The sequence below is a fragment of the Leucoraja erinacea genome, chromosome 9 (genome assembly GCF_028641065.1).
Source record: "Leucoraja erinacea ecotype New England chromosome 9, Leri_hhj_1, whole genome shotgun sequence".
Taxonomy (NCBI): domain Eukaryota; kingdom Metazoa; phylum Chordata; class Chondrichthyes; order Rajiformes; family Rajidae; genus Leucoraja; species Leucoraja erinaceus.
Genome location: NC_073385.1, coordinates 7,110,142 through 7,136,497, shown reverse-complemented (window position 1 = coordinate 7,136,497; position 26,356 = coordinate 7,110,142). Strand labels below are relative to the sequence as shown.

At 43.5% G+C, this 26,356-nt stretch overlaps 1 protein-coding gene across 1 annotated transcript in view; it reads left to right on the top strand.

The window, feature by feature from the left end:
• The window catches only part of si:dkey-288a3.2 (protein phosphatase 1 regulatory subunit 37), a 207,461-nt gene that overhangs the window by 24,000 nt on the left and 157,105 nt on the right, over positions 1-26,356 (top strand). The window contains exons 3-4 of the mRNA XM_055640097.1: positions 19,514-19,559; positions 22,711-22,811. Of these exons, the coding sequence (XP_055496072.1) occupies positions 19,514-19,559; positions 22,711-22,811 (147 nt within the window). The remainder of the gene's footprint in view (positions 1-19,513; positions 19,560-22,710; positions 22,812-26,356) is intronic.

Sequence of the window (26,356 nt, the reverse complement as noted above, 5' to 3'; positions counted from 1 at the left end):
CAATCACCCAGACACTAGTTCTTTCCTGCATACCAGGGACAGTTTACAGACACCAATTAACCTACAAACCTGCATGTCTTTGGAATGTGAGAGGAAACCGGAGCACCTGGAGAAAACCCACATTCACAGGAGGAACGTGTAAACTCCGTACAGTCAGCACCCGTAGCCAGGATCGAACCCAGGTCTCTGGCGCTGTGAGGCAGCAACTCCACCGCTGTGCCACAGTGCCGCCCCAGTGATTAAGTTTAACTCAATGCTTAAATTTCATAAATCCAGATTTAATCTGGAATTTATGCAGTGTGCATAGTTAAATTACTCACTTAAATTGAATTATATATAGTTCATGTCTAGAACATTTCTCATTTTCCATACTTTCTTGTGACAAAGAAGAGACCATGCAGGCTATCGAGTCTATGTTGGCTCCAAGTACATATTCATCAGTCCGATTCCCCAGTTAATTTCTCCGTAAATTATTCTCTTTCACTTATTCTATTCCACATTCTCAACAAACTCTCTCCCCCAACTGTGATTCCCCTGTCACCCATCCTTCTCAGGAGCAATTTACAGAAGTCAATTAACATGCCTACCAATGTGTAAGAAAGAACCGCAGATGTTGGTTTAAATCAAAGGTAGACACAAAATACTGGAGTAACTCAGCGGGCGAGGCCTCTGGAGAGAAGGAGTGGGCAACGCCGGATCGAGGAAGGGTCTTGGCCCGAAACATCGCCCATTCCTTCTCTCCTGAGATGCTGCCTCGCCTGTTGAGTTACTCCAGCATTTTGTGTCTACCTTCACCATGCCTACCAGCACAGCTTTATGACGTGGGAGGGAACTGGAGCACACAGTTAGCCACGTTAAGGCACATGGGATCTGTTTTGTCAATATTATTAGTTCGGGCGTCAGGGGTTATGTGGAGAAGGCAGCAGAATAGGGTTGAGAGGGAAAGATGTATCAACCATGATTGAATGGCAGGGTAGACTCGATGGGCAGAGTGGCCTAATTCTACTCCTATAACGTATGAATTTATGAACCCAAAATTGGCTTGTGATTAGAACTGCAGGGTTGTTTTTATGACTAGAAGTCTATAACCAATGTTTATGAGATCAGTGCTGGCATCTTAGTTATTCATCATATAGATAAATGACTTGGATAAGAATGTCTGTGGCCTGATAAGTAAGTTTGCTGATGGCATGAAGATTCAGGCCCATACGAAGCTTTTCAAAAAGGGGGGTGGCATGACAGGATTACAAAAAACTTAGTGAAATAATGTGCGCGCTGCGCAAAGCATGAAGTTTTTAGATGCTCTCTGATGCATTCTGAGCCTTATTTTGGAGCATTTTTGCACCAAATTTATGATCAATATTTCAGAAATGAACAGGAACCTGAGAGGTAGCTTTTTCACACAAAGGGTGCTGGGTGTATGTAACGAGCTGCCAGAGGAGGTGGTTAAGGCTGGGTGGGTGACATGTCACAGAGTGCTGGAATAACTCAGTGGGTCAGGCAGCATCTCTGGAGAAATGGTATAGATTATATTTCGGGTCAAGACCGTTCTTCAGTAATATTCATGATGTGACATGCATAGACATTCCTGAATGTTACCCAAACCATCATGAGCTACTTTGTTACGGTGCTTGCCCTCTCCTATAACATCTCTGCTGCCTTGGGTGATGCAGGACAGGACACAAGCTTTGGGACACGGTGTGAAGCTGTTGCCGTCTGTCCCAGCCTGGTAAAAACCTGGATGGTGTGGATTTGGAGAGGATGTTTCCACTAGTGGGAGAGTCTAGGACCAGTGGCCACAGCCTCAGAATTAAAAGACATTCCTTTAGGAAGGAGATGAGCAGGAATTTCTTCAGTCAGAGGGTGGTGAACTGTGGAATTCATTGCCACAGACAGCTGTGGAGGTCGTCAATGGACACAATTTTCAGGAGGAGATTGATAGATTCTTGATTGATGCGGGTGTCAGAGGTAATGGGGAGAAGGCAGGAGAATGGGTTTGAGAGGGAAAGATAAAGTCATAGAGTGATACAGTGTGGAAACAGGCCCTTCGGCCCAGCATGTCCCATCTGCACTAGTCCCACCTGCCCATGTTTGATCCATATCCCTCCGAACCTGTCCTATCCATGTACCTGTCTAACTGTTTCTTAAATGTTGTGATAGTCCCTGCCTCAACTACCTCCAGCAGCTTGTTCCATACACCTACCACCCTTTGTGTGAAAAACACACCCCACAGATTCATATTAAATCTTTTGCCCTTCACCTTAAACTTATGTCCTCTGCTCCTCGATTCACTTACTCTGGGCAAAAGACTCAACCATATCTATTCAAATCATGATTTTATACACCTCTCTTAGAACATCCCTCATCCTCCTGTGCTCCATGAAATAGTCCCAGCCTACTCAACCTTTCCCTATAGCTCTGGTTCTCTAGTCCTGGCAACATCCTCATAAATCTTCACTGTGCCCTTTCCAGTTTGATGACATCTTTCCTATAACATGGTGCCCAGAACTGAACACAATACTCTGAATGGGGCCTCACCAACTTCTTATGCAACTGCAACATGACCTCCCAACTTCTATACTCAGCCTGGCCCGCTGAGTTACTCCAGCAGTCTGTGAAACGTCACAGAACAGGGCAAGATTAGCAAGTTTGCTGGTGATACAGAAGTGAGTGGTTTTGCAGATAGTGAAGATGGTTGTGAAAGATTGCAGCAGGATCTGGATCAATTAGCCAGGTGGGCAGAGGAATGGTTGATGGTTGCATGGTTCCTTGAAGGTCGTGTCGCAGGTATATCAGGTGGTCAAAAAGTATTTTGGCACTTTGGCCTTCATCAGTCAGAGTATTGAGTATAGAAGTTGGGAGGTCATGTTGCAGTTGTATAAGACTTTGGTAAGCCCGCATTTAGAATATTGTGTTTAGTTCTGGGCACCATGTTATAGGAAAGATGTCAAACTGTAAAGAGTACAGAGATCCCCATCCTGGATCAGTCCAATCAGGGTAGTGTCATCTGCAAACTTGATAAGCTTGACAGAGGTGTCTGTGGAGGTGCAGTCATTGGCGTGGCAAGAGTAGAGGAGAGGGGACAGTACGCATCTTGCGGTGCTCCTATGCTGAGCGTTTGCGGGTCAGAGATATGCTTTCCCGCCTCACATGCTGCTTCCTGTCTGTCAGAAAGCTGGTGATCCACCGACAGAGGGGTTCAGGCACAGTCAACTCAAAAAGTTTGGAGCGTAGAAGCTCTGAAGAAGGGTCTCGATCCGAAATGCACCCATTCCTTCTCTCCAGAGACACTGCCTGTCCCGCTGAGTTACTCCAGCTTTTTGTGTTTATCTTTGGCGGAAAAATAAATGACGCAAGGAAGCTGCATAGGTGCGTTTGAGTGGGGAGAGAATGCAGCAGATGGGACATAATGTGGTAAAATGGGAGCTAGGAATAAGAGGAAAACAATTGATTTACTTGTAAATTAGCTATGTCTATTGGGCTCGTACGCTGGTACATAACAAAAACCTGCATCGCTTTGCTCAACTCTAGCGAAAGGCTTTCACCAGGACTACAAGAAGCAAAAGAAAGAACATTTCATATGCAGAACCAAAGTGCTGGAGTAACTCAGTGGGACAGGCCATCTTGCTTTTGGTGATGTACGACCCGATTTTACCCATATAGTTCTCTCCAGTTATGTCTGCCTGTCCCGCTGAGTTACTCCAGCATTTTGTGTCATCTTCGATTTGAAATGGCAATTGCAGTTCTTAATGTACACAAGGTAGATGCAGTTTTCCTTACAAAAGCTTTGGAGATTAAAAGCTCTTCATAGGTATGTTACAAAACCTACCTGAATCGTGGCTGAGCATCTGCCCTGCCCTGTGTGCGCGATTTTGGCGCTGTTTAGAGGGGGCGGGTTTAAAACGCGATTTTTACTAGGCTGTTCCAATCGAAAATGTTCAGCCTAGTAAATCATTAACGGAAAATCGCTGAAAGACCCCGTCGCAAAAGGTATTATTAGTTTTTTATGGCCTCGTATAATATTTTATAGTAGTTTTAAAAATCACTCTCTCAGTGACGCAACCTCTCGCAGCCCCAGGATTTTATTTCTCCAAACAATCCAAAGGTATGTACCTTTGTACATTAATGGGCTTGTATATAACCCTGTAAATAAAGTTTCACCAGTGAGTAGGATTTTGGGCTCTTTAAATCCCTGCAGTATTTTTCTGGGCCTTTGAGGGCACAAATCCAACGCAATGTGAACGTTCTAAACCAGCGCGTTCACAGGAACCCACTAGAAAGCTGATTTAAATTAACTTTAATTTACAGCAAATTAACACTAAATTCCTTCCATTTGGCCTATAAATTGATGTAAATGAGATTTAAAAATCATGTTTTATTGTGAATTATTTGTGAATATTATTTGGACACTTGGGCTATTTAAAAATGTTAATCATTTATTAAGAAATGGATAGATGTTTGAAGTTTGAAATTGAAGTTTGAAATTAGCTACAATTGGGAATTATATGCTTTAATTTCAGGTCATCCAAGTAAGATTATTTTATATTTGTTTCAGAATGCTTCATCTATGGCTGAAAATTTCATTCAGTTCTCTTAATTTTTGAAGGTTATGTGCTTTTGAGTGGGATCACAGCTTTTTTGCATGATAGACATAATGTAGGGAACATGGGAGCTAGAGTATAAAAGGAAAACAATTTTTTTACTTGTAAAAGTGAATTAGGTCTCAAATTGGGCTTATTGTACGCTGGTACATAACAAAAACCTGCATGGCTTTGTCAACTCTGCAAAAGGTTTTACCAGGAGGTACAAGAAGCACTAAAGAAAGAACAAGGCATATGCTGCTCCCAAACTGCTGGAGTAACTAAGTGAGACAGGCAGCATCTCGGGAGAGAAGGAATGGGTGATGATAAAAACCCCGAAAGACACCCATTCCTTCTTTCCAGGTTGATGTTTTAATTTTCTGAGTAACTCCAGCATTTTAAATTTCAAAATCTACGATTTAAGAAATAAATATATCCATTCCTGGTCCTTACAAAGATCCATTTTATTCTCAAGAGCATTGGACTATTTCAAGAGCTCTTCACAAATTACACATCGGTGTATCCCCACCTGCCACTGATGTACAAATTGGCGTAGAATCCCTAGACACAAATTTTGGAGTATCTCCACCACACCCTGCCCCCCCATGCCCAGTAGCGGAAGGACCCTAGGCTGTGGTCCTCCCCCACCGAGCCTTGGCGTTGGCTGCACCGAGCTTCAGTGCGTCCCTCAGCACGTACTCCTGCAGTCTGCAGCGGGCCAGTCGGCAACATTCCCCGACGGACATCTCGCTCCGTTGGGAGGTCAACAAAGCTCGGGCGGACCAAAGAGCGTCATTCACCGAGTTGATGACCTTCCAGCAGCATCACAGTCTCTGAATGCAGCCCTGGGAACAGTCCGTAAGTCACAGAGTGCTCTGTGACAGAGCTGTTCGAAATAAATCATGTCAGGGACACTTGCAAACCTCTCCAGACTGTCTTTGCAAATCCACACTCTGCAAAGAGGTGGGCAACCGTCTCCTCTCCATAGCAACCGTCCCGAGGGCAGCGTGCGCTGGTAGTGAGGTTCCGATGGTGCAGGAAGGATGTGACTGGGAGGGCTCCCCTCACCGCCAGCCAAGCCAGGTCTTGGTGATATTACATACCATGGGGGGGGGGAATGTTTTCCGTTAAGGGATACCAAATAAGGATTCACTCCAACCACCCAGCAGTCACACCGTAAAGCAAGGCATTGTTTTCACATGCAAAGTTCTTTGTAACAGCTAAAAATGTATTATTCTTATTGCAAGCTGAAAATACTAAAGGCTGTTTGTTACATTGCTTAATAGAGTATCATTGCACAAGTGTCGATGGAAGCATTTGCTTGTCAATGTCAATATCCTCCCGTAGTGTAACTAGCAACCTGTATTCTTAAAGGGACAGTGGTGTCTGATCTTTGTATAAGGCATTGATGAAGCCGCATTGAGAGTATTATGTTCAGTTCTGGGCACTTGTTATAGGAATAATGTTGTCAAACTTCAAAGGGTGCAGAGAAGATTTACGAGGATTTTGCCAGGGCTAGATGGTCTGAGCTACAGGGAGAGGTTGAGTATGCTGGGACTCTATTCCTTGGAGTGCAGAAGGATGAGTGGCGATCTTATAGAGGTGTATAAAATCATGAGAAGAATAGATTGGTTGGATGCACAGAATCTCTTGCCCAGAGTAGGTGAGTCGAGGACCAGAGGACAGAGGTTTAAGATGAAGTGGAAATTATTTAATAGGAATCTGAGCGGTGACTTTTTCTCACAAAGGCTGGTGGGTGTATGGAACAAACTGCCAGAGGAGGTGGTTGAGGCAGGCACTAGGCCAACATTTAAGAAATTGTTAGACAGGTACATGGATAGGACAAGTTTGAAAGGATAATTACCTAACATAGGCAGATGGGACTAGTGTAGCTGGGACATATTGGCCGTTGTGGGCAAGTTGGGTCAAAGGACCTGTTTCCACACTGTAAGACTCTATGACTATTACTGTGGGAACCCTCTGTCCACTATAACCAGGGTCGACTGCCTCAGAGGAAGTGGAAAAACAAAGTTCATTTGACTCACTCATGGGTAGGAAGATTAATCAGATTGATCATGTTTTATTTTATAATTTCATGAATATTAGGAGAATGAAAGATAATTTCACCTGACGTACATCTGTAAGGAGCTTGACAAGATAGGAAGTAAGAGAATATTTGGCATGGGCTGAAGAACCCCACATCTAGGACTCATAGTTTCCAAGCAACATTATCACGTGACTGAGTTGAGGACAATTGGCTTCACTGCAATTGAGAATCTCTGGAATTATCCACCTTTGAAGATTGTGGATGGGTAGTTATTGAGTATGTAGGAAAGACCAATTAATCGATCCTTGGAGTTTTGGGTTTTGACATAAGGAAAAGAGTGGAGTTGAACACATGTACAGTTTAGTTTATGGGTACGTGTATCGAAGTACAGTGGAAAGCTTTTGTTGCATGCTATCCAGTCAGCGGAAAGACAATGCATGATTACAATCGAGCCAATTACAGTGCACAGATACGTGATAAGGGAATTACATTTAGTGTAAGGTAAAGCTAGCAAAGTCTGATAGAATAGAATAGAATGCCTTTTATTGTCATTCAAACAAACAAAAGTTTGAACGAGAAGTGTGTTGGAAAGAACTGCAGATGCTGGTTTAAAGCGAAGATAGACACAAAATGCTAGAGTAACTCAGCGGGCCAGGCAGCATCTCTGGAAAGAAGGAATGGGTGACGTTCCGGGTTAAGACCCTTCTTCAGGGTATCGACCGGAAATGTCACCCATTCCTTCTCACCAGAAATGCTGCCTGTCCCGCTGTGTTACTCTAGCATTTTGTGTTTATATAAAGTCTGATCAAGAATAGTCCGAGGGTCACCAATGAGGTAGATATTAGTTCAGGACTGTTCTCTGGTTAAAGTTGAAATTAGCAACAGTGTTGAACGGCAGAGTAAGTTTCAGGACTGATTTATTTCTGCTTCATTTTCTTAGATACTGAGATGGAACTTGGCAGAATCATCGTCTCTTTCCTTCCACAGCTGCTGCCTGACCAGTTGAGTTCCCACAACTTTTTATTTCTTTGCTTAAAATGCCTGCATCTCCAGGCTCCTGTGTCACCATTGTACTCATTCCGAAGTCTGGGCCATTGATCTGAATGAATTGAGGCCTCACCGAGGCTGCTGATATATATATATATATATTTTAATTAAGTGAATTTGGATTTAAAATGATTACAATTAATATGAGGATGATCAAATAGAATCGCCCAGCTGGCGGCCTGCCGGTTTGACCATATGTGAATCCAGACTCACAGCAATGTTGCTGGTTTTTAATGGGTCCTGAAATGGCCAAAGAGTTTGAGGGTAATTTGTGACAGACAGCAAATAATGTCCTTCCCATGATGCCCACCTCTGTGAGTGAACAAAGAACCTAAGCCCCATTTATAGAACTTCCAAATACCTTGTAGCATTGTATTTATAGAAGGTATATAATGATTGGAAACGCAGTTCCGAAAGGTAAAACGATTTAGCTGGGATTTTCGAAATAAATTCAGCGATTATAAGTGAATGCATCTTTAAAAACCATTGCCCGCTTTATGTTTAACCTGCCATTTACTATTTGCAATATGACCAGCTGTGGGGAATGAAACATCAATAGACTTTTAGGCTTGGCACAGCTTGAAATAAACTTCTGAAAGTAGACAAGAGAAATCCTATTTTAGAGCAGTTTCAGTTTAACCACGGAATGGATCTGCTGTGAATTTAATTTAAATTTAAATTTAAAGCACAACATTAATAATTGTGTGTAAAGGAGACTGTGATATTTGATAATGCTGTTTTAAAGTCATAACTATGGAGGCCATTTTCATTTGGGATTGGATACAAATTTGTAAATGGAAATTTTATTAAATTTTCTATTCTCCTGTAGTCATTTAAAGAGTAGTCAGATGCAAGTGACTACTGCTAACAGTTAATTTGAATATAAATTACTTCATGATACTAGAAATGGCTGATATATTTTGTGACAGATTGTTGGACTCTAAATGCGCAGGGTTTGCACTTGATTGTCATCCTTGACTGACGCTCAGCCATAGCTAGTTTTGTGGTGTGAAATTTGTCACTTAGCGATCAAGTTAGCAGACAGAATATTGTGAGTGTGTGTTTGTGTGGGACTGTATGTTGGTGCGGGGTGGTAGTGGGGGTGGGGAGGGCCGTTAGTTGTTTGTGTGCGTATATGTTTGTGCGCAAGAGGGTGGGGAGTGTGAGAGACAAAATCAAAGCCGTCAAACTCAATCCTTGCCCAAGAAAAGAGTTTCAGAGCGATATGCCGTGCAGTAGTCCTAACAGTTAAAATAGTAGTCAGGAATCTGAATTGGAGAAGGGAATGGAAAAAAACATCGGTATGAGTTATTGAACCTTGGAAATTTGGTGTAGATTTTTTTTTAAGTCAATGACGTACTAACTACCATCTTGACAGATGACTACAGACCCATTTCACAAGACTTAACTGAAATTTACTGTACTAAGGTGGTTCCCGATTTAGTGTGAGGTTTTGCATACAACACTAAAGTAGTAGAAATATTATGATGGCCATTTAAAAATTTTGTGTACGTTTTAATTTTGTAATGATAAATTAAGTTGCTAATTTTGGCTCTGCTCTTTGTAGACACTGCAGGTTTAATTGCTAATTGTTAACAATGAATATATTTGCATAATAATAAGCTTCAAATTTACATCTTCAATGTGTTTCTTTCAAAGGATACATGATAAAAAGGTCATGTTGTTTAAATAATTCATGCATTATTGCAATAAAGAAGCTATTACTGTATGTGCCTGCATATATATTGACTTTTGAAGCAGAAATATTCAACCCTGTGGAGAAATTAATTTTTACAGCTTATAGCATGCTGGCGTGCATTTTACTGACTAAATCATCATTTTCTATATGAGATTTCTTTGAAGCTTACTCTCATAAGCAAGTTTAGGGATTCATTGTCATTCTGATCTGGCAACAGAGTCAATGGTGTCCACATTAGGAAAGCTGTATCATCAAGCCAATTTGAAGCAAGTCTCAATCCAGTTCCCGATGGACATGAATCCAATGCACAAAACTGTCCTGGTTTTGGCACTTAATTCATCAATCTCAGTCTGGGCTGCCAGAGAATAGAAGACTGAGAAGAATAGAGGTGTCACAAAGCTGCAGAACAGGGACATTTACGAGGTCATAATTAACATCAGTCAACCCTATTATACACCAAACTGGAGATTACATTATGTGACTGGAGCCTATCCATTATTTGGATGTATAATACCCTTAAGTGAGCAAAAATCTTGGAATTCCAACTGATATCTTCACAAATGTCTCTTCTCTCCGTGAAGTTAAGAAACCAATGATTAAATGAAACCTAGTTCACATAATTGTTTCCCAATTTGAACATGGTACCTAACCCTGGGAAACACAATCCCTACTTGGGACTATAGATTTTGGAAAATCACCCACACGAGAGATGGGTCTTTGGGAGGCATGTGAAATGTGTGGGACTTGGAACTACTAGTAAGTAGGCTGTTGTGCGGTTGGCAACAGGTCGTTGATTTTTTGTAATGGATGTATATACAAACGAGTCAAATAGGCAGAAAATTGAGGCTTTATGAATCAGATAATGAGACAGTTTTATACCTTTTTTTCACTGTCATATGCGCCATCAAACTATATGATCCTTTGTATGTGAACACACAGCAGTGAAATCTTTCTGTCAGCGGAAGGGGCTAAGTCACTAATACTTCCACAAAAGTTGTCAGTGCTTTATCATCTTCTGCTCATACTTCAATATGTACTTCAGCACATGTACTTCAGAATATGTACGGAGAGAAATGTCAGATGGGTTTACACCGTGTCAACTTAGGTAGGAATTATCCTAAAGGGAATACTGTTTCAATTTAATTGATAGCACCAGTGGGTTCTCTTACATGTTTTGGCATCATTAGCACCATTGTAAAATTGCTTGCATTGACATAGTTGCCATCCTTCATGTAAACACCTTATGTCAGAAAATATGCAAAGATTGCAGAAAGTTGTCATCAACATATTTTGATTAAAACCTTCCGTACACCTATGTACGGGAGGATGGGGTGGAAAACTGTGAAATATTGGAATGGATCATGTTACTGATTAGGCAAGGTGCTCCACAGAGATTTACCAGCTCATAAGTTTCAGTTTTGCGACTCATCTAAAAACCAGGAACTGTTTCTGAGCAGAAAGGAAAGTTGAGAAAAGTTTCAAAATAGAAGGGTACAAAATGTCAATGAGTTTCAATAAGACTAAGAGAGAGGGGGGCCGCTCATGGAGCAGAGGACAAATAATTAATAATTCAACTGTACATCTTAAAGCAGCGGGAATTGGAAATCCACTCTGTGAATGCATGGAGGACACAAATTCAACTATGGTTCAATAAGGAACTGAATGAGTATTTGGGGGAAATTAAAAAAAATCACAGAGCTATGGTGAAAGATCAGGGGAATGGGACTGCAAAGCTAAATGCTGACATAGTCAGCGGACCGAAAGCCTCCTTCTCTGCTGTAACAATTCCGTGATTTTATCGGAAGGAACTGCAGATGCTGGTCTCCATCGAAGATAGACACAAAAAGCTGGATGAACACAGCGGGTCAGGTCTCTCTGTCTCGACCTGAAACATCACCTACATCATTTTCTCCAGAGGTGCTGCCTGACCCGCTGAGTTACTCCAGCATGTTGTGTCTATCTTCTGTGATTTTATATATATTTTTCCTATTCTAGAAACAGTTGAACCCAGTAAAGATGAAAAAATGTTTAAGAAGGAACTGCAGATGCTGGAAAATCAAAGGTACACAAAAATGCTGGAGAAACTCAGCGGGTGAGCGAAGGAAATGGGCAACGTTTCGGGCCGAAACCCTTCTTCAGATGAATAAATGGTTATTTGAAAGATGATGAGTTAGAATAGAATAGTTTCTTTATTGTCATTGTAACATGAACCATGTACAACAAAATTTAAAAATGTCAGCCAGTCAGTGCACCATTCAAACATTTCTAAAAGCTAACGATACATACAAGGTAAAATATTAAAAGATAAACAACTAAAATAAATATCACGAAAATAGCACGCATACACACCCAACCCTCCATCCTTCTGTCGATTTCACAGTGTACCACAGTCCCTTAGTATGTCTCGCCCCTGCGTTCCTTGGCGGCTACATTTAGTGCTTTTATAGCAGTGGGGTAAAAACTGTTTTTTAGTCTGTCCTTGTCCTTGTCCTTGTAGATCTGTACCGTCTGCCTGACGGCAACAGTTCAAACAGGGAGTGTCCGGGGTGGGAAATGTCCTTTATGATACTCTGGGATTTTTTGGTGCAGCGGGAACTGTGTAAGTCCTCCAAGGTAAGGAGAGGGCAGCCGACAATCCTCTGGGCGTTGTCAATGGCCCTCTGGAGCGCTTTCCTCTGAGCCGCTCCAGAGTTGAGGTTGTTGGAGAGCAAATTGAAGGTGTCCCATTCACACTGCCGATCTTATACAGAAGGGAACTCAGGTTCTCTGGTGATGATGTGCATTGTTTTCCCACTGATGAGCAGATCCACAAGGTGATTTCATAGTTTCTGACAGAAGCATAACGCACGGTCAGGCTATTTTATCAAAGGGACAATGGAAAGGCAAACCAGAGACAATCATATGATGGTCACGTTCATTTGCTGATTGAACAAAGCTCATTGATGGAGTTTAAGAATCTGGCGTTTCTTCTGGATAGTGAATGATGAAGGACTCCACCACACCTCAGGAGTATTAGCAGATGGCTATGCTTTGAAAGGATTATGTGAAGAGATTTTATATTAATTTTATCGCAGAAAGGTAGGTTTTTATTAATCAAAATTGTGTTTCAATGACTTTACTTCAGCAGATTTACAGAAGATATTTACTTTAGTTTAGGTTAGTTTAGTTTAGTTTACCGTCACGTGTGCCGAGGTGAAACGCTTTTTATTGTAGGTTATCCAGTCAGAGGAAAGACTATACATGATTACAATCAAGCCGCCTATAGTGTACAGATACCGGCTGAAGAGAATAACTCATAGTGCGAAATAAAGATATTTCTGAGATCCATCAAAATGAATATTATTTCTGAATGTAGAGGCTTTTTTTTTTTTTGCTGTTACATCAAGTTCTGAGCTACCTTCACTCAATTTATCCATTTAGTAGTGATGCCTCTTGCCACCGAATAATATCTAGTGTGGTACTGGGTGAAGGTGCTACAACTGCAGTGAAGAAAGCGAATGGTATGTTAGCTTTCATAGCAAAAGGATTTGAGTATAGGAGCAGGGAGGTTCTACTGCAGTTGTACAGGGTCTTGGTGAGACTACACCTGGAGTATTGCATACAGTTTTGGTCTCCAAATCTGAGGAAGGACATTATTGCCATAGAGGGAGTGCAGAGAAGGTTCACCAGACTGATTCCTGGGATGTCAGGACTGTCTTATGAAGAAAGACTGGATAGACATGGTTTTTATACTCTCTAGAATTTAGGAGATTGAGAGGGGATCTTATAGAAACTTACAAAATTCTTAAGGGGTTGGACAGGCTAGATGCAGGAAGATTGCTCCCGATGTTGGGAAAGTCCACGACAAGGGGTCACAGCTTAAGGATAAGGGGAAAATCCTTTAAAACCGAGATGAGAAGAACTTTTTTCACACAGAGAGTGGTGAATCTGTGGAACTCTCTGCCGCAGAGGGTAGTCGAGGCCAGTTCATTGGCTATATTTAAGAGGGAGTTAGATGTGGCTAACGGGATCAGAGGGTATGGAGAGAAGGCAGGTACGGGATACTGAGTTGGATGATCAGCCATGATCATATTGAATGGCAGTGCAGGCTTGAAGGGCTGAATGGCCTACTCCTGCACCTAATTTCTATGTTTCTAACTGTGGGTGGTGTCAAGGATTATGAGGAATAAGTGGGAAAGTGGAGATGAAGCCATGATCAGATCAACCATGCTCTTATTGAATGGTGGAGCAGCCCGAGGGGCTGAATGGCCTATTCCTGCGCCTACTTCGCATGTACTTGGGTTTTTAAATGGACAAAGAAAAAGTTAGACTTGATCAGTGTTCGGCTGTTGAATTCCAGGCAGTTCTGAGGAAGGGTCCTGACCTGAGACGTCACCAATCGATTTTCTCCAGAGATGCTGCCTGACCCGCTGAGTTACTCCAGCAGTTTGTGTCTATCTGACGTTCCAAACGTCATGTGGGTATGCTGTGAAATTAGGGGTCTAATATTTGAACAAAGAACATAAAACAATACACCACACAAACAATTGTTTAAGAAGGAACTGCAGATGCTGGAAAATCGAAGGTGCACAAAAAAGCTGGAGAAACTCAGCGGGTGCAGCAGCATCTATGGAGCGAAGGAAATAGGCAACGTTTCGGGCCGAAACCCAGCTCCATAGATGCTGCTGCACCCGCTGAGTTTCTCCAGCTTTTTGTGTACCCACCACACAAACAAGCTCTTCAGCCCACAATGTCTGTACTGATCCTGATTCTGATTTCAAGTCTTATGAACATGGTCTCTACAGCTCTGCCTGTTCATGTCTCTGTATACATGCTTCTTAAATGTTGCTATTGCATCTGCTTAGATCATAAGATCGTAAGTGATAGGAGTAGAATTAGGCCATTCGGCCCATCAAGTCTACCCCGCCATTCAATCATGGCTGATCTATCCCCCACCATCCCTGGCAGTGTGTTCCAGGCACTAACTACTCAGTAAAAAAATTGCCACGCAAATATCCGTTAAACTTTCCCTTCCTTACCAGAAGGCAATGGCTTCCAATATTTGATATCTTCACTTTTCCTGAGGTAAAAAAATAGTCTATCAGGTTCCCCCTCAGCTTCTGACACGCCAAAAAAAAACCCATCCAAGTTTGTCCAATCTCTCCTTCTATCTAATACCCTTTATTCTTGCCAGCATTCTGGCAAACCTCTTCTGCAGCCTCTCCAAAGTCTTCTTATCTTCCCTGTGACATGGAGACCAGAACTGCACACGATACTCTAAATATAGCTTGACCAAAGTTTTATAGAGCTGCAAAATTAACCTTCCTGACCTCCCAGTTGCGAAATATTTTAATTCTCATTCCCACTTCTACACAGACATTTTTGTCTTAGGTCTCATCCATTGTCATCGTGAGGCTAAATGCACATTGGAGAAACAGCATCTCATATTTTGCTTGGGCACCTTACAGCCCAGTAGTATGACAATGAATTTCTTTAACCTCAGGTAGCCCCAGCATTCCCTCTCTCTCTATCTCTCCCCCATCCAAGTCACACCAGCTTCTCGTTATCACCCACCAAACAGCTAACAATGGCCTGTTTCCTTTATCATAATGACTTTTTTGCATATCTTTCATTCATTGTTCTTTATTTCTCCACATCATTGGCTGTGTCTCTCATTTCCCTTATCCCTAACCAGTCTGAAGAAGGGTCTCACCTTGAAATGTCACCCATTCCTTCTCTCCAGAGATGCTGACTGTCCCGCTGAGTGACTCCAGCTTTTCGCGCCTATCTTCGGTTTAAACCAGCATCTGCAGTTCGTTCCTACACAACTGACTTCCTGAATTTTATGATCAATGCATTGACTGATGAAGGAAATCTTCTGACTGATAGATGTGCTCGGGTCAGTGATGGTGGGGAGAGGGTTTTGAGAATGGTATTCAAATCTGCCAATTTATCCTGGACAGTGGACTCCACTAGGCCCAATATCAGACTTTCCCTGCATAAGATTAGACTGATACGATGAGAAAGTCAACTCGGAATAAATATTTTGCTTTACATTAATGTTTTGTATTATTTTGAAGTGTGTATGCATTATATTTCACATTTTAAAATTAATAATTTTAATTTTTTAATTTTAATGGTTTTCCATTACTTCTGAATGGCTGAAGATCGAGCTCTAAGCCTAGCTTTACCTTCCTGTGGGCCTGTCAAGGATATTTGGGGCAGTCTCCCTCCCGACTGTGCCACTTAGGGTCCTATGACTATCTGGGACACAGTTATAGCCCTGTCCCAAGGTACGAGTTCATTCCAAGAGCTCTCCCGAGTTTTAAACAAATCAAACACATGGTAAGCATGGAGAATGAACGTAGCGGGTACGTCGGAGCTCGGAGGCGTCTCTCAGCGCTAACGGCAGGTACTCGGGAAGACTCGCTAACGGCAGGTAAGCACGGGAAGACTCGTGAAGATTTTTCAACATGATGAAAAATGTCCACGAGAGCCTCGAGTACCGACGAGAGGCCATTACCGTAAATCTCTGAGTTCGAATCAGGGCAAACTCGGGAGAACTCTTGGAATGAACTCGTACCGTGGGACAGGGCTTTTACACTCCAGGATGTGATGTGTTGGTGGGATTGGCACTCTGCTTCTGGCCCAGATAAATAAAGGTAGTGATGTGTCACAATGGTGCAGCGTTAGAGTTGCTGCTTTACAGCGCCAGAGACCCGAGTTCAATCCTGACTACGGGTGCTGCCCATACGGGGCTTGTGCGTTCTCCTCGTGACCTGTGTGGGTGCTCCAGTCCAAAAACATACATGTTTTCAGGTTAATTTGCTTCGGTAAAATTGTCCCCTCATGTGTAGGATAATGTTTATGTACGCGGTGACCACAGGTCAGCATGGACTCAGTGGTCCGAAGGTCCGGTTTCCGCACTCTATTCTAAAGTCTGAAGTCTAATGGGCCTGTCCCACTTAGGCGATTTTTTAGGCGACTGCAGGAGACTATGCAGTCACCACATGTTCGTGGATGGTTGCCGGGGAGTTGCCTTCATGGTCGTGAGGAGTTCTAGTCGCAGCCTCATTATGGTCACCGTGAAATTTTCTACATGTTGAAAAATTAACGGCGACTAGAATGAAGCCGCCATGGAGAGTAGCGAGAATTCTCGTGCCGTAGGTGGGTCGCCAGGAGGTCCTAATGGGTTGCCAGGAGTTTGAAGGTTCTCAGAGGTTCTCGTAGGTTGTAGCTGGTGCTGACCAGTGAATTTCATGGGCTCATTGGGAAAAAAAGGTAAGCAGTAGTTTTCAGAGCCAAGGATAACCGACCGGTAATGTTAAATGTCCGCTGAGCTTCACAGCCGTTTATCTCTGGCTTCTTAAAAGTTGGCTCCACTCCTTCTCCCCCCTCTCCCCGCCTCTCTTAAAGGGCTTACCGTACACTGTGCTTTAGCCATCTTTTTACAGCGCTGACCTTCCTGTTCATTGTGGCGTGTGTCTGTTTCACCTTGGCTTTGTACCCTGTGAATTTTTTAGACAGTGCTTCTCCCCGCTTGCCCTGTCCCCCGCCTGCATAACGGGCTGGTGAAGGAAGCGATGTGTTAGTGTGTGTGTGTGTGTGTGTGTGTGTGTGTGTGTGTGGGTGTGTGTGTGTGTGCGTGTGTGAGTGTGTGTGTGTGTGAGTGCGTGTGTGTGTGTGTGTGTGTGTGTGCGTGTGTGTGTGTGTGCGTGCGTGTGTGTGTGAGTGTGCGTGTGTGTGTGCGTGTGTGTGCGTGCGTGTGTATGCGTGCGTGTGTATGTGTGTGTGTGCGTGTGTGCGTGCGTGTGTGTGTGTGTGTGATAAACAGCACACCAAAGAGACACAGCTGTGTATGAGTCTGAAGAAGGGTCTCGAACTGAAACCTAAAAGATTTCCCCCTTATCCTTAAACTGTGAATCCTTGTTCCCGATGTTGGGGAAGTCCAGAACAAGGGGTCACAGTTTAAGGATAAGGGGGAAATCTTTTAGAACCGAGATGAGGAAAACTTTTTTCACACAGAGAGTGGTGAATCTCTGGAATTCTCTGCCACAGAAGATAGTTGAGGCCAGTTCATTGGCTATATTTAAGAGGGAGTTAGATGTGGCCCTTGTGGCTAAAGGGATCAGGCGGTATGGAGAGAAGGCAGGTACAGGATACTGAGTTGGATGATCAGTCATGATCATATTGAATGACGGTGCAGGCTAGACTTGACAGTAGCCGGCAGTCTGCTGAAAAATGGCCTAAGTGGAACAGGCCGATAAAGATGCGATTGGCATAGCTGGGTGGGGAGAGCGAGACAGTATGATCCAGCTTATAGTTTTGCAAAATGGCATGCTATTCACTAGCTCAGTACTATGGAGATATGTTGAACTTAAAACATATTGTAGTTCACAATCTAGCACAGGCTTTCCAAGTCACATTGCACAGAGTGAGTTGGAATTCAGAGGATTCTATTTTAATAGAGAGAGAAAGAGTCAACAGTGTTTTATTGCCATATGTCCCAGAGAGAACAATGAAATGCTCATTTGCAGCAGCACAACACAATATAGATACATAGAAACATTAAAAAATAGGTGGAGGAGCAGGACGTTCGGCCCTTCGAGCCAACACTGCCATTCAATATGATCATGGCTGATCATCTAATATCAGTACCCCATTCCTGCTTTTCCCCCATATCCCTTGATTCTTTTAGCCCGAAGAGCTAAATATAACTCTCTCTTGAAAACATCCAGTGAATTGGCCTCCACTGCCTTCTGTGGCCGAGAATTCCACAGATTCACAACTCTGGGTGATTTTTCTTTCCTCATCTCAGTTCAACTGGCCTACCACTTATTCTTAAACTGTGACCCCCCTGGTTCTAGACTCTCCCAACATCGGGGACATTTTTACTGCATCCAGCCTGTCCAATCTTTTAAGAATTTTATGTTTCTATAAGATACCCTCTCATCCTTCTAAATTCCAGCAAATACAAGCCCAGTACACCCTTTCTTTCATCATATGTCAGTCCTGCCAATTAACTTGATGAACCTGCACTGCACTCCCTCAATAGCAATAATATCCTTCCCCAAATTAGGAGATCAAAATTGCACACAATACTCCAAGTGCGGTCTCACCAGGGTCCTGTTGCACAACTGCAGTAGGACCTCCTTGGTCCTAAACTCATATCCTCCTGCAATGAAGGCCAGCTTGCCATTAGCTTTCTTCATTGCCTGCTGTACCTGCATACTTACTTTCAGTGATTGATGTACAAGCACACCCCATGTCTCATTGCATCTCCCCTCTTCCTAATCTGACGCCATTTAGATAATAATCTGCCTTCCTGTTCTTGCTACCAAAGTGGATAACCTCACATGTATCCACATTATACTGCATGTGCCATGCATCTGCCCACTCACCCAACCTATCCAAGTCACCCTGCAGCCTCATAGCATCCTTCTGGCAGCTCACACTGCCAACCCACTCAATATAGTATACTGTAAACAACATAATAAATGAGAACAAAAAATTCAGTGTGTGTGTATGTACACAGACTCACATATATGCATACATACACACACACACACACGTATCTATATGTATATACATATGTGCATACATACGTGGAATTTTCTGCCACAGAAGGCAGTGGAGGCCAATTCACTGGATGTACTCTAGCGAGAGTTAGATATAGCTCTTAGAGCTAACGGAATCAAGGGATATGGGGAAAAAGTAGGAACGGGGCATTGATTCTGGATGATCAGACATGATCATATTGTATGGTGGTGCTGGCTCAACGGGCCGAATGGCCTACTCCTGTACCTATTTTCTATGTTTCTATATACATACATAAGAACACCCTTTATTAAAATGATAAACCAAGAAAGGTCAACAGACATACATTTCTGGTACAAGGGTGAAAGTAAATGGATCAGATGACACAACGAGAGAGGAAATTCCTTGCTAAGAAATAAAATCAAATTTCCACGTTCATTGTCAGAGTCGAACATTTTCAGATTTTACTTCAGATTTCCAGCATCTCAATTCCTGGAACAAAGCTTGTACGTACAACCTCCGCCTGAGAAGCAACTGTGCTATTAGCTCTGCCATGGTGGCATCGAATGAAGTTTGCCTTTCAGGTATATATTCCAAATATCATATCTCTTGTTTCATCTTTAGGAAATCACCGAGGTACAACACTGGATCACATGTTTAGATCTGAAGGGTAAGTTTGGCTGCTTGTATCTTCTTTGCCTCCACAGGTACAAATCAGCATAATATGGCCCGAATTTCCCTCTGAGTTACGTCTGCACTTCAAGCAGATCAGAGATGGTAAATAGCGGGGGATGGATTATTTGTGGCCACTCACCTGAAATCTGTTGAAATATGTCTGAGTGGGCAGCACTCAGCACGGTGGCGCAGTGATAGAGTTGCTGCCTCACAGCGTTTACAGCGCCAGAAACCCTGGTTCGATACCGACTACGGGTGCTGTCTGTACGGAGTTTGTATGTTCTCCCCGTGACCTACATGGGTTTTCTCCGAGATTGTCAGTTTCCGTCCACACTCCCAATATGTACAGGTTTGTAGGTTAATTGGCACGGTATAACGGTGAATTGTCCCTGGTGTGTGTAGGATAGTGTTAATATGCAGGGATCGCTGGTCGGTGCAGACTCAGTGGGCCGAAGGGCCTGTTTCCGCGCTCTATCTCTGTGAACTAAGCTAGACTAAAAAGGTCTGAACTTCATTTTTCAAAGGAAAACCATCAATCTCCTTTTAAGTTTAATGTTAAATTACCCCTTGTCCCGAGGTAATCTGGAGTTGATGAGAAAGAGGGAAATATAAAGAAATGGGATTCATCTAAGATTAGTGTAAATGTAGATTTCGTGGGCCAAAGGGCTTGTTACCGCGATGTCTCTCTCTATGCCTACGATTCAATGAGTGCTTTCACAGCCCTCTAAGGTAGAGAATTCCAAAGGTTCATTACTTTCTGAGGACCAAATATTCCCTTCATCTGGGTTTGGACACGCTAGAGGCAGGAAAGATGTTCCCGATGTTGGGAGAGTCCAGAACCAGGGGCCACAGTTTAAGAATAAGGGGTAAGCCACTTAGAAAGGAGATGAAGAAACACTTTTTCACACAGAGAGTTGTGAGTCTGTGGAATTCTCTGCCTCAGAGGGTGGTGGAGGGCGGTTCTCTGGATACTTTCAAGAGAGAGCTAGATAGGGCTCTTAAAGATACTGGAGTCAGGGGATATGAGGAGAGGGCAGGGACGGGGTACTGATTGGGGATGATCAGCCATGATCACATTGAAGGGTGTTGCTAGCTCGAAGGGCTGAATGGCCTACTCCTGCACCTATTGTCTATTGTCTATCTCAGTCCTGAGTGGCCCAAGATCCTGAGATTGTGATCCCTGGTTCTAGACGCTTCAGTCTGGAGAAACATCCTCCCTGCATCTGCTTGGTCCAACCCTGTAAACATTTTGATAGTTTCAGTGATCTCAAAAGATCATCTCCCATTAAGTCAAGTCTTGGGATTTCGACCAGTTTTCCCAGATCGCCCAATCTGTGCTTGGTTTCACCGATATATAGGAGTCCACGCTTGGAACAGCAGATACAGTCGATGAGGTTTTCGACAGTGTGAACTGTGAAGAGGATGTTAGGAGGTTGCAGGGTGACCTGGACAGGTTGAGTGAGTGGGCAGATGCGTGGCAGATGCAGTATAATATAGATAAATGTGAGGTTATCCACTTTGGCGGCAAAAACAAGGGGGCAGATTATTATCTCAATGGGGTTAGGTTAGGTAAGGGGGAGGTGCAGCGAGACCTGGGTGTCCTTGTACACTGGTCACTGAAAGTTGGCGTGCAGGTACAGCAGGCAGTGAAGAAAGCCAATGGAATGTTGGCCTTCATAACAAGAGGATTTCAGTATAGGAGTAAAGAGGTTCTTCTGCAGTTGTATAGGGCTCTGGTAAGACCACATCTGGAGTATTGTGTACAATTTTGGTCTCCTAATTTGAGGAAGGACACCCTTGTGATTGAGCCAGTGCAGCGTTGGTTCACGAGATTGATCCCTGGGATGGCAGGACTGTCATATGAGGAAAGATTGAAAGGACTCGGCTTGTATTCACTGGAGTTTATAAGGATGAGGAGGATCTTATAGAAACATATAAAATTATAAAAGAACTGGACAAGCTAGATGCAGGAAAAATGTTCCCAATGTTGGGCGAGTCCAGATCCAGGGGCCACAGTCTTAGAATAAAGGGGAGGCCATTTAAGACTGAGGTGAGAAAAGACATTTTCACCCAGAGAGTTGTGAATTTGTGGAATTCCCTGCCACACAGGGCAGTGGAGGCCAAATCACTGGATGGATTTAAGAGAGAGTTAGATAGAGCTTGAGGGGCTAGTGGAGTCAAGGGATATGGGGAGAAGGCAGGCACAGGTTATTGATTGGGGACGATCAGCCATGATCACAATGAATGGCGGTGCTGGCTCAAAGGGCCGAATGGCCTCCTCCTGCACGTATTTTCTATCTATGTTTCTATGTTTAGAGACGTAGTGTGGAAACAGACTCTTCGGCCCATCGAGTCCATACCGACCAGCGAATCACCCAACAATATCAGACACACTAGGAACAATTTTGCAACTTACCAAAGGCAATTAACCACTAAACCCGTATGTCTTTGGAGTGTGGGAGGAAACCGGAGAAATTCCACGGTGTCACGGGGAGAACGTACAAACTCCATACAGACAAGCAGCCGCAGTCAGGATTGAAGTCGGGTGTCTGGCCCAGTAAGGCAGCAACTCTACTGCTGCACCACTGTGCCGCCCTCTGGATGGCTTATTGACATCTCTGGATTGCTGGTGCAATGATAGACATGGTGGAGAAACACAGTACTGCAGATGCTGGTTCACTACTTGCTGGCCTTACTCAGCGGGTCAGGCAGCATCTCAAGAGAACATGGATAGGTGATGTTTCAGGTCAGGACCCTTCTCCAGACTGATTCTCATTCTCATGCTATTGTATCCCAAATGCATTGACAATTCCTCAATATTTTCCTTTCATCACTGGAGCCTGAGTTTGAATACAGTCAAAAATAAAGAGAAGAATCTCTCTCTGACAACTGTAAGATGTGCAAATTAAATTTGGCTTAGCATACTTAGATATAATTTTGTTGCTTGTGTGTGTGTGTGTGTGTATAAAGCTGTCTCAGATTAAGCTCTAATCATTATTAATTTACTAATCTTGTTTAGAGAAACCACACAAAAATAGAATTTGAGAATCGAGTCTCATAGGTGTTTGCTTTGAATTGAAGTTACGACGTTATATACAAATCTGTTGCTTAAATCTCTCATACGACTGTACACATTTATTTTCCAGGAGAAAAGTTAGACTATGAGAGCTGTGAAGCACTCGAAGAAATCTTCAAACGCATACGTTTTAAGATGATTAATTTGGAGTGGTCAAAGCTGCATGAGGATGTAAGGACATCGATAGTTTCCATTGATATGCTGGTTCCACTGTTGTTTCGACATGTACATTTAGGAAAGGTTTAGAGGCATATAAGTCAAATGTGGGCAACTCGGTCTTGGATAGTATGGACGAGTTGGGCCGAAGGAGCTGTTTCTGTTCTGTACAGCTCCAAAACTATACGATACTGTTTGCAACCGTCGTTTGTAGACCCACCAGTTGAGAAAAAAATGGATGTATAATGCTGCCGTAGCCCGATGGCACAATGTACAAATTTATCCCACTAATCAACGTTAAAAATCAAGGGACAAACCAGGCTGTTTTTTATTTTCTCTCCGGGCAACATAAGCTGTGAGTGTGGCTGGAAGGACTCTCACTCTCAATCCCTATCACTGACCTGAGCACTGACTCTGGGGTACACAAAAATGCTGGAGAAACTCAGCGGGTGCAGCAGCATCTATGGAGCGAAGGAGATAGGCAACGTTTCGACCCGAAACGTTGCCTATCTCCTTCGCTCCGTAGATGCTGCTGCACCCGCTGAGTTTCTCCAGCATTTTTGTGTACCTTCGACTTTCCAGCATCTGCAGTTCCTTCTTAAAGACTGATTCTGGGGTATGTTCCATTAACAAATTGTTGATAGTAATTGTCGTGGTTTAGAGACTCAAAGTTGAATAAGATGACACAGACACGGCGAATTCTTCAAGAAGACGAAAGCCTTTATTTGCAAACACCAGCTGGACCATTCAGAGATGACATCACCTGTCCATTCTCTAATTGCTCTCCGATTCACAGAAACACGCAGCTTTTATTTCACTCTTTCAGCCTTATCTCTGCTATACTATCTTTCATGCTGCACTCCTTTGCATCAATCTGTCTTTGATTCTAGTATTCACTGTCTCACCACCATTACGTCCGACTTTGGTTCAGTCTTATTAAACTTTACATTTCCCGTCCATATCTCGTCCCTCACTCGCCACTCTTAAAATGAACTTCCAATGTCCCAGCTTGTCCTGTCACCATTATGTTTCAGTTAAAGCCAAGGCTACACAAGCCAAGGCTACCCACACCATATTACATTGTTCCACACCAGGACATCTGAAATGTCCTCATTATTCAGGGAACGGGGGTTCCCCTCCTCCACCATAGATGAGGCTCGCACCAGGGTCTCTTCCATACCCCGCAACACTGCTCTCTCTCCCCATCTCCCCACTCGCAACAAGGGCAGAGTCCCCCTAGTCCTCACCTTTCACCCCACCAGCCGTCACATACAAAAAGTAATCCTCCGTCAGTTTCGCCACCTCCAACGTGACCCCACCACTCGCCACATCTTCCCATCTACCCCCATATCTGCCTTCCGCAAAGACCACTCCCTCCATAACTCCCTTGTCAATTCTTCCCTTCCCTCTCGTACCACCCCCTCCCCGGGCACTTTCCCTTGCAACCGCAAGAGATGCAACACTTGTCCCTTTACCTCCCCCCTCGACTCCGTTCAAGGACCCAAGCAGTCGTTCCAGGTGCGACAGAGGTTTACCTGCATCTCCTCCAACCTCATCTACTGCATCCTCTGCTCTAGATGTCAGCAGATCTATATCGGTGAGACCAAGCGGAGGTTGGGCGATCGTTTCGCCGAACATCTCCGCTCGGTCCGCAATAACCAAGCTGACCTCCCGGTGGCTCAGCACTTCAACTCCCCCTCCCACTCCGTCTCCGACCTCTCTGTCCTGGGTCTCCTCCATGGCCACAGCGAGCAGCACCGGAAATTGGAGGAACAGCACCTCATATTCCGCTTGGGGAGTCTGCATCCTGGGGGCATGAACATCGAATTCTCCCAATTTTGTTAGTCCTTGCTGTCTCCTCCCCTTCCTCAGTCCCCCTGCTGTCTCCTCCCATCCCCCCGATCAGTCTGAAGAAGGGTTTTGGCCCGAAACGTTGCCTATTTCCTTTGTTCCATAGATGCTGCTGCACCCGCTGAGTTTCTCCAGCTTTTTTGTGTACCTTACATTGTTACATAATGGTTTATATGTTTACACACAAAGATACAAATATATTTATTAAGAATACAGATACAAAAGTAAAAATAAGTAAAAATAAACAACTTTGTTTAGAGCCTTGATTACTAGATAATTGTTAAGTGCTGCAAAATTAACAATCACGTGAGTCTGAGAACAATAAGCTGATTACGTAAAATAGCTGACATCTGCTGGCTATGATAAATGTCTTAATTAATTCTTCTATAACTTCCATATAATGCAGACAAATGCCCCCCTGCTCTTGTGGGCTCCTGCACTATCCTCTTCTGGTCTTTCGGGCACACTGGGTGCTCACAGTAATTTCATTCCCTGTTGTGATGGACTCCTGATAATATCCTTCCCTGTTGTTTAGTTTAGTATAGTTTAGTTTAGTTAAGTTTAGTTTAGTTTAGTTTAGAGATACAGCACGGAAACAGGTCTTTCGGCCCACCGGGTCCACACTGACCAGCGATACCCGCACATTAACACTATCCTACACCCACTAGGGACATTTTTTACATTTACCAAGCCAATTAACCTGTACGTCTTTGGAGTGTGGGAGGAAACCGAAGATCTCGGAGAAAACACACGCAGATCATGGGGAGAATGTACAAACTCCTTATTATGGGGACAAAGGAAATGGCAGATGAGTTGAACAGGTACTTTGGATCCGTCTTCACTAAGGAGGACACAAACAATCTTCCTGGTGTACTATTGGCCAGAAGATCTGGGGTGACAAAGGATCTGAAGGAAATCCAAATTAGGCAGGAAATGGTGTTGGGTAGACATATGGGACTGAAGGCTGATAAATCCACAGTGCCCAATGGTCTGCATCCCAGGGTACTTAAGGAAGTGGCTCTAGAAATCGTGGACGCGTTGGTGATCATTTCCCAATGTTCTATAGATTCAGGATCAGTTCCTGTGGATTGGAGGGTAGCTAATGTTATCCCACTTTTTCAGAAAGGCAGGAGAGAGAAAACAGGGAATTATAGACCAGTTAGCCTGACATCGATGGTGGGGAAGATGCTGGAGTCAATCATAAAAGATGAAATAGCGGCACATTTGGATAGCAGTAACAGGATCTGTCCGAGTCAGCATGGTTTTACGAAGGGGAAATCATGCTTGATTTTAATCTTCTGGAATTTTTGAGGATGTAACTAGGAAAATGGACAATGGAGAGCCAGTGGATGTAGTGTACCTGGACTTTCAGAAAGCCCTTGATAAGGACCCACAAAGGAGATTAGTGGACAAAATTAGGGCACATGGTATTGGGGGTAGTGCTGACATGGATAGAAAATTGGATGACAGACAGGAAACAAAGAGTAGGGATTAACGGGTTCCTTTCAGAATGGCAGGCAGTGACTAGTGGGGTACCGCGAGGCTCGGTGCTGGGACTGCAGCTATTTACAATATACATCAATGATTTAGATGAAGGGATTCAAAGTAACATTAGCAAATTTGCAGATGGCACAAAGCTGGGTGGCAGTGTGAACTGTGAGGAGGATGCTATGAGAATGCAGGGTGACCTGGACAGGTTGGGTGAGTGG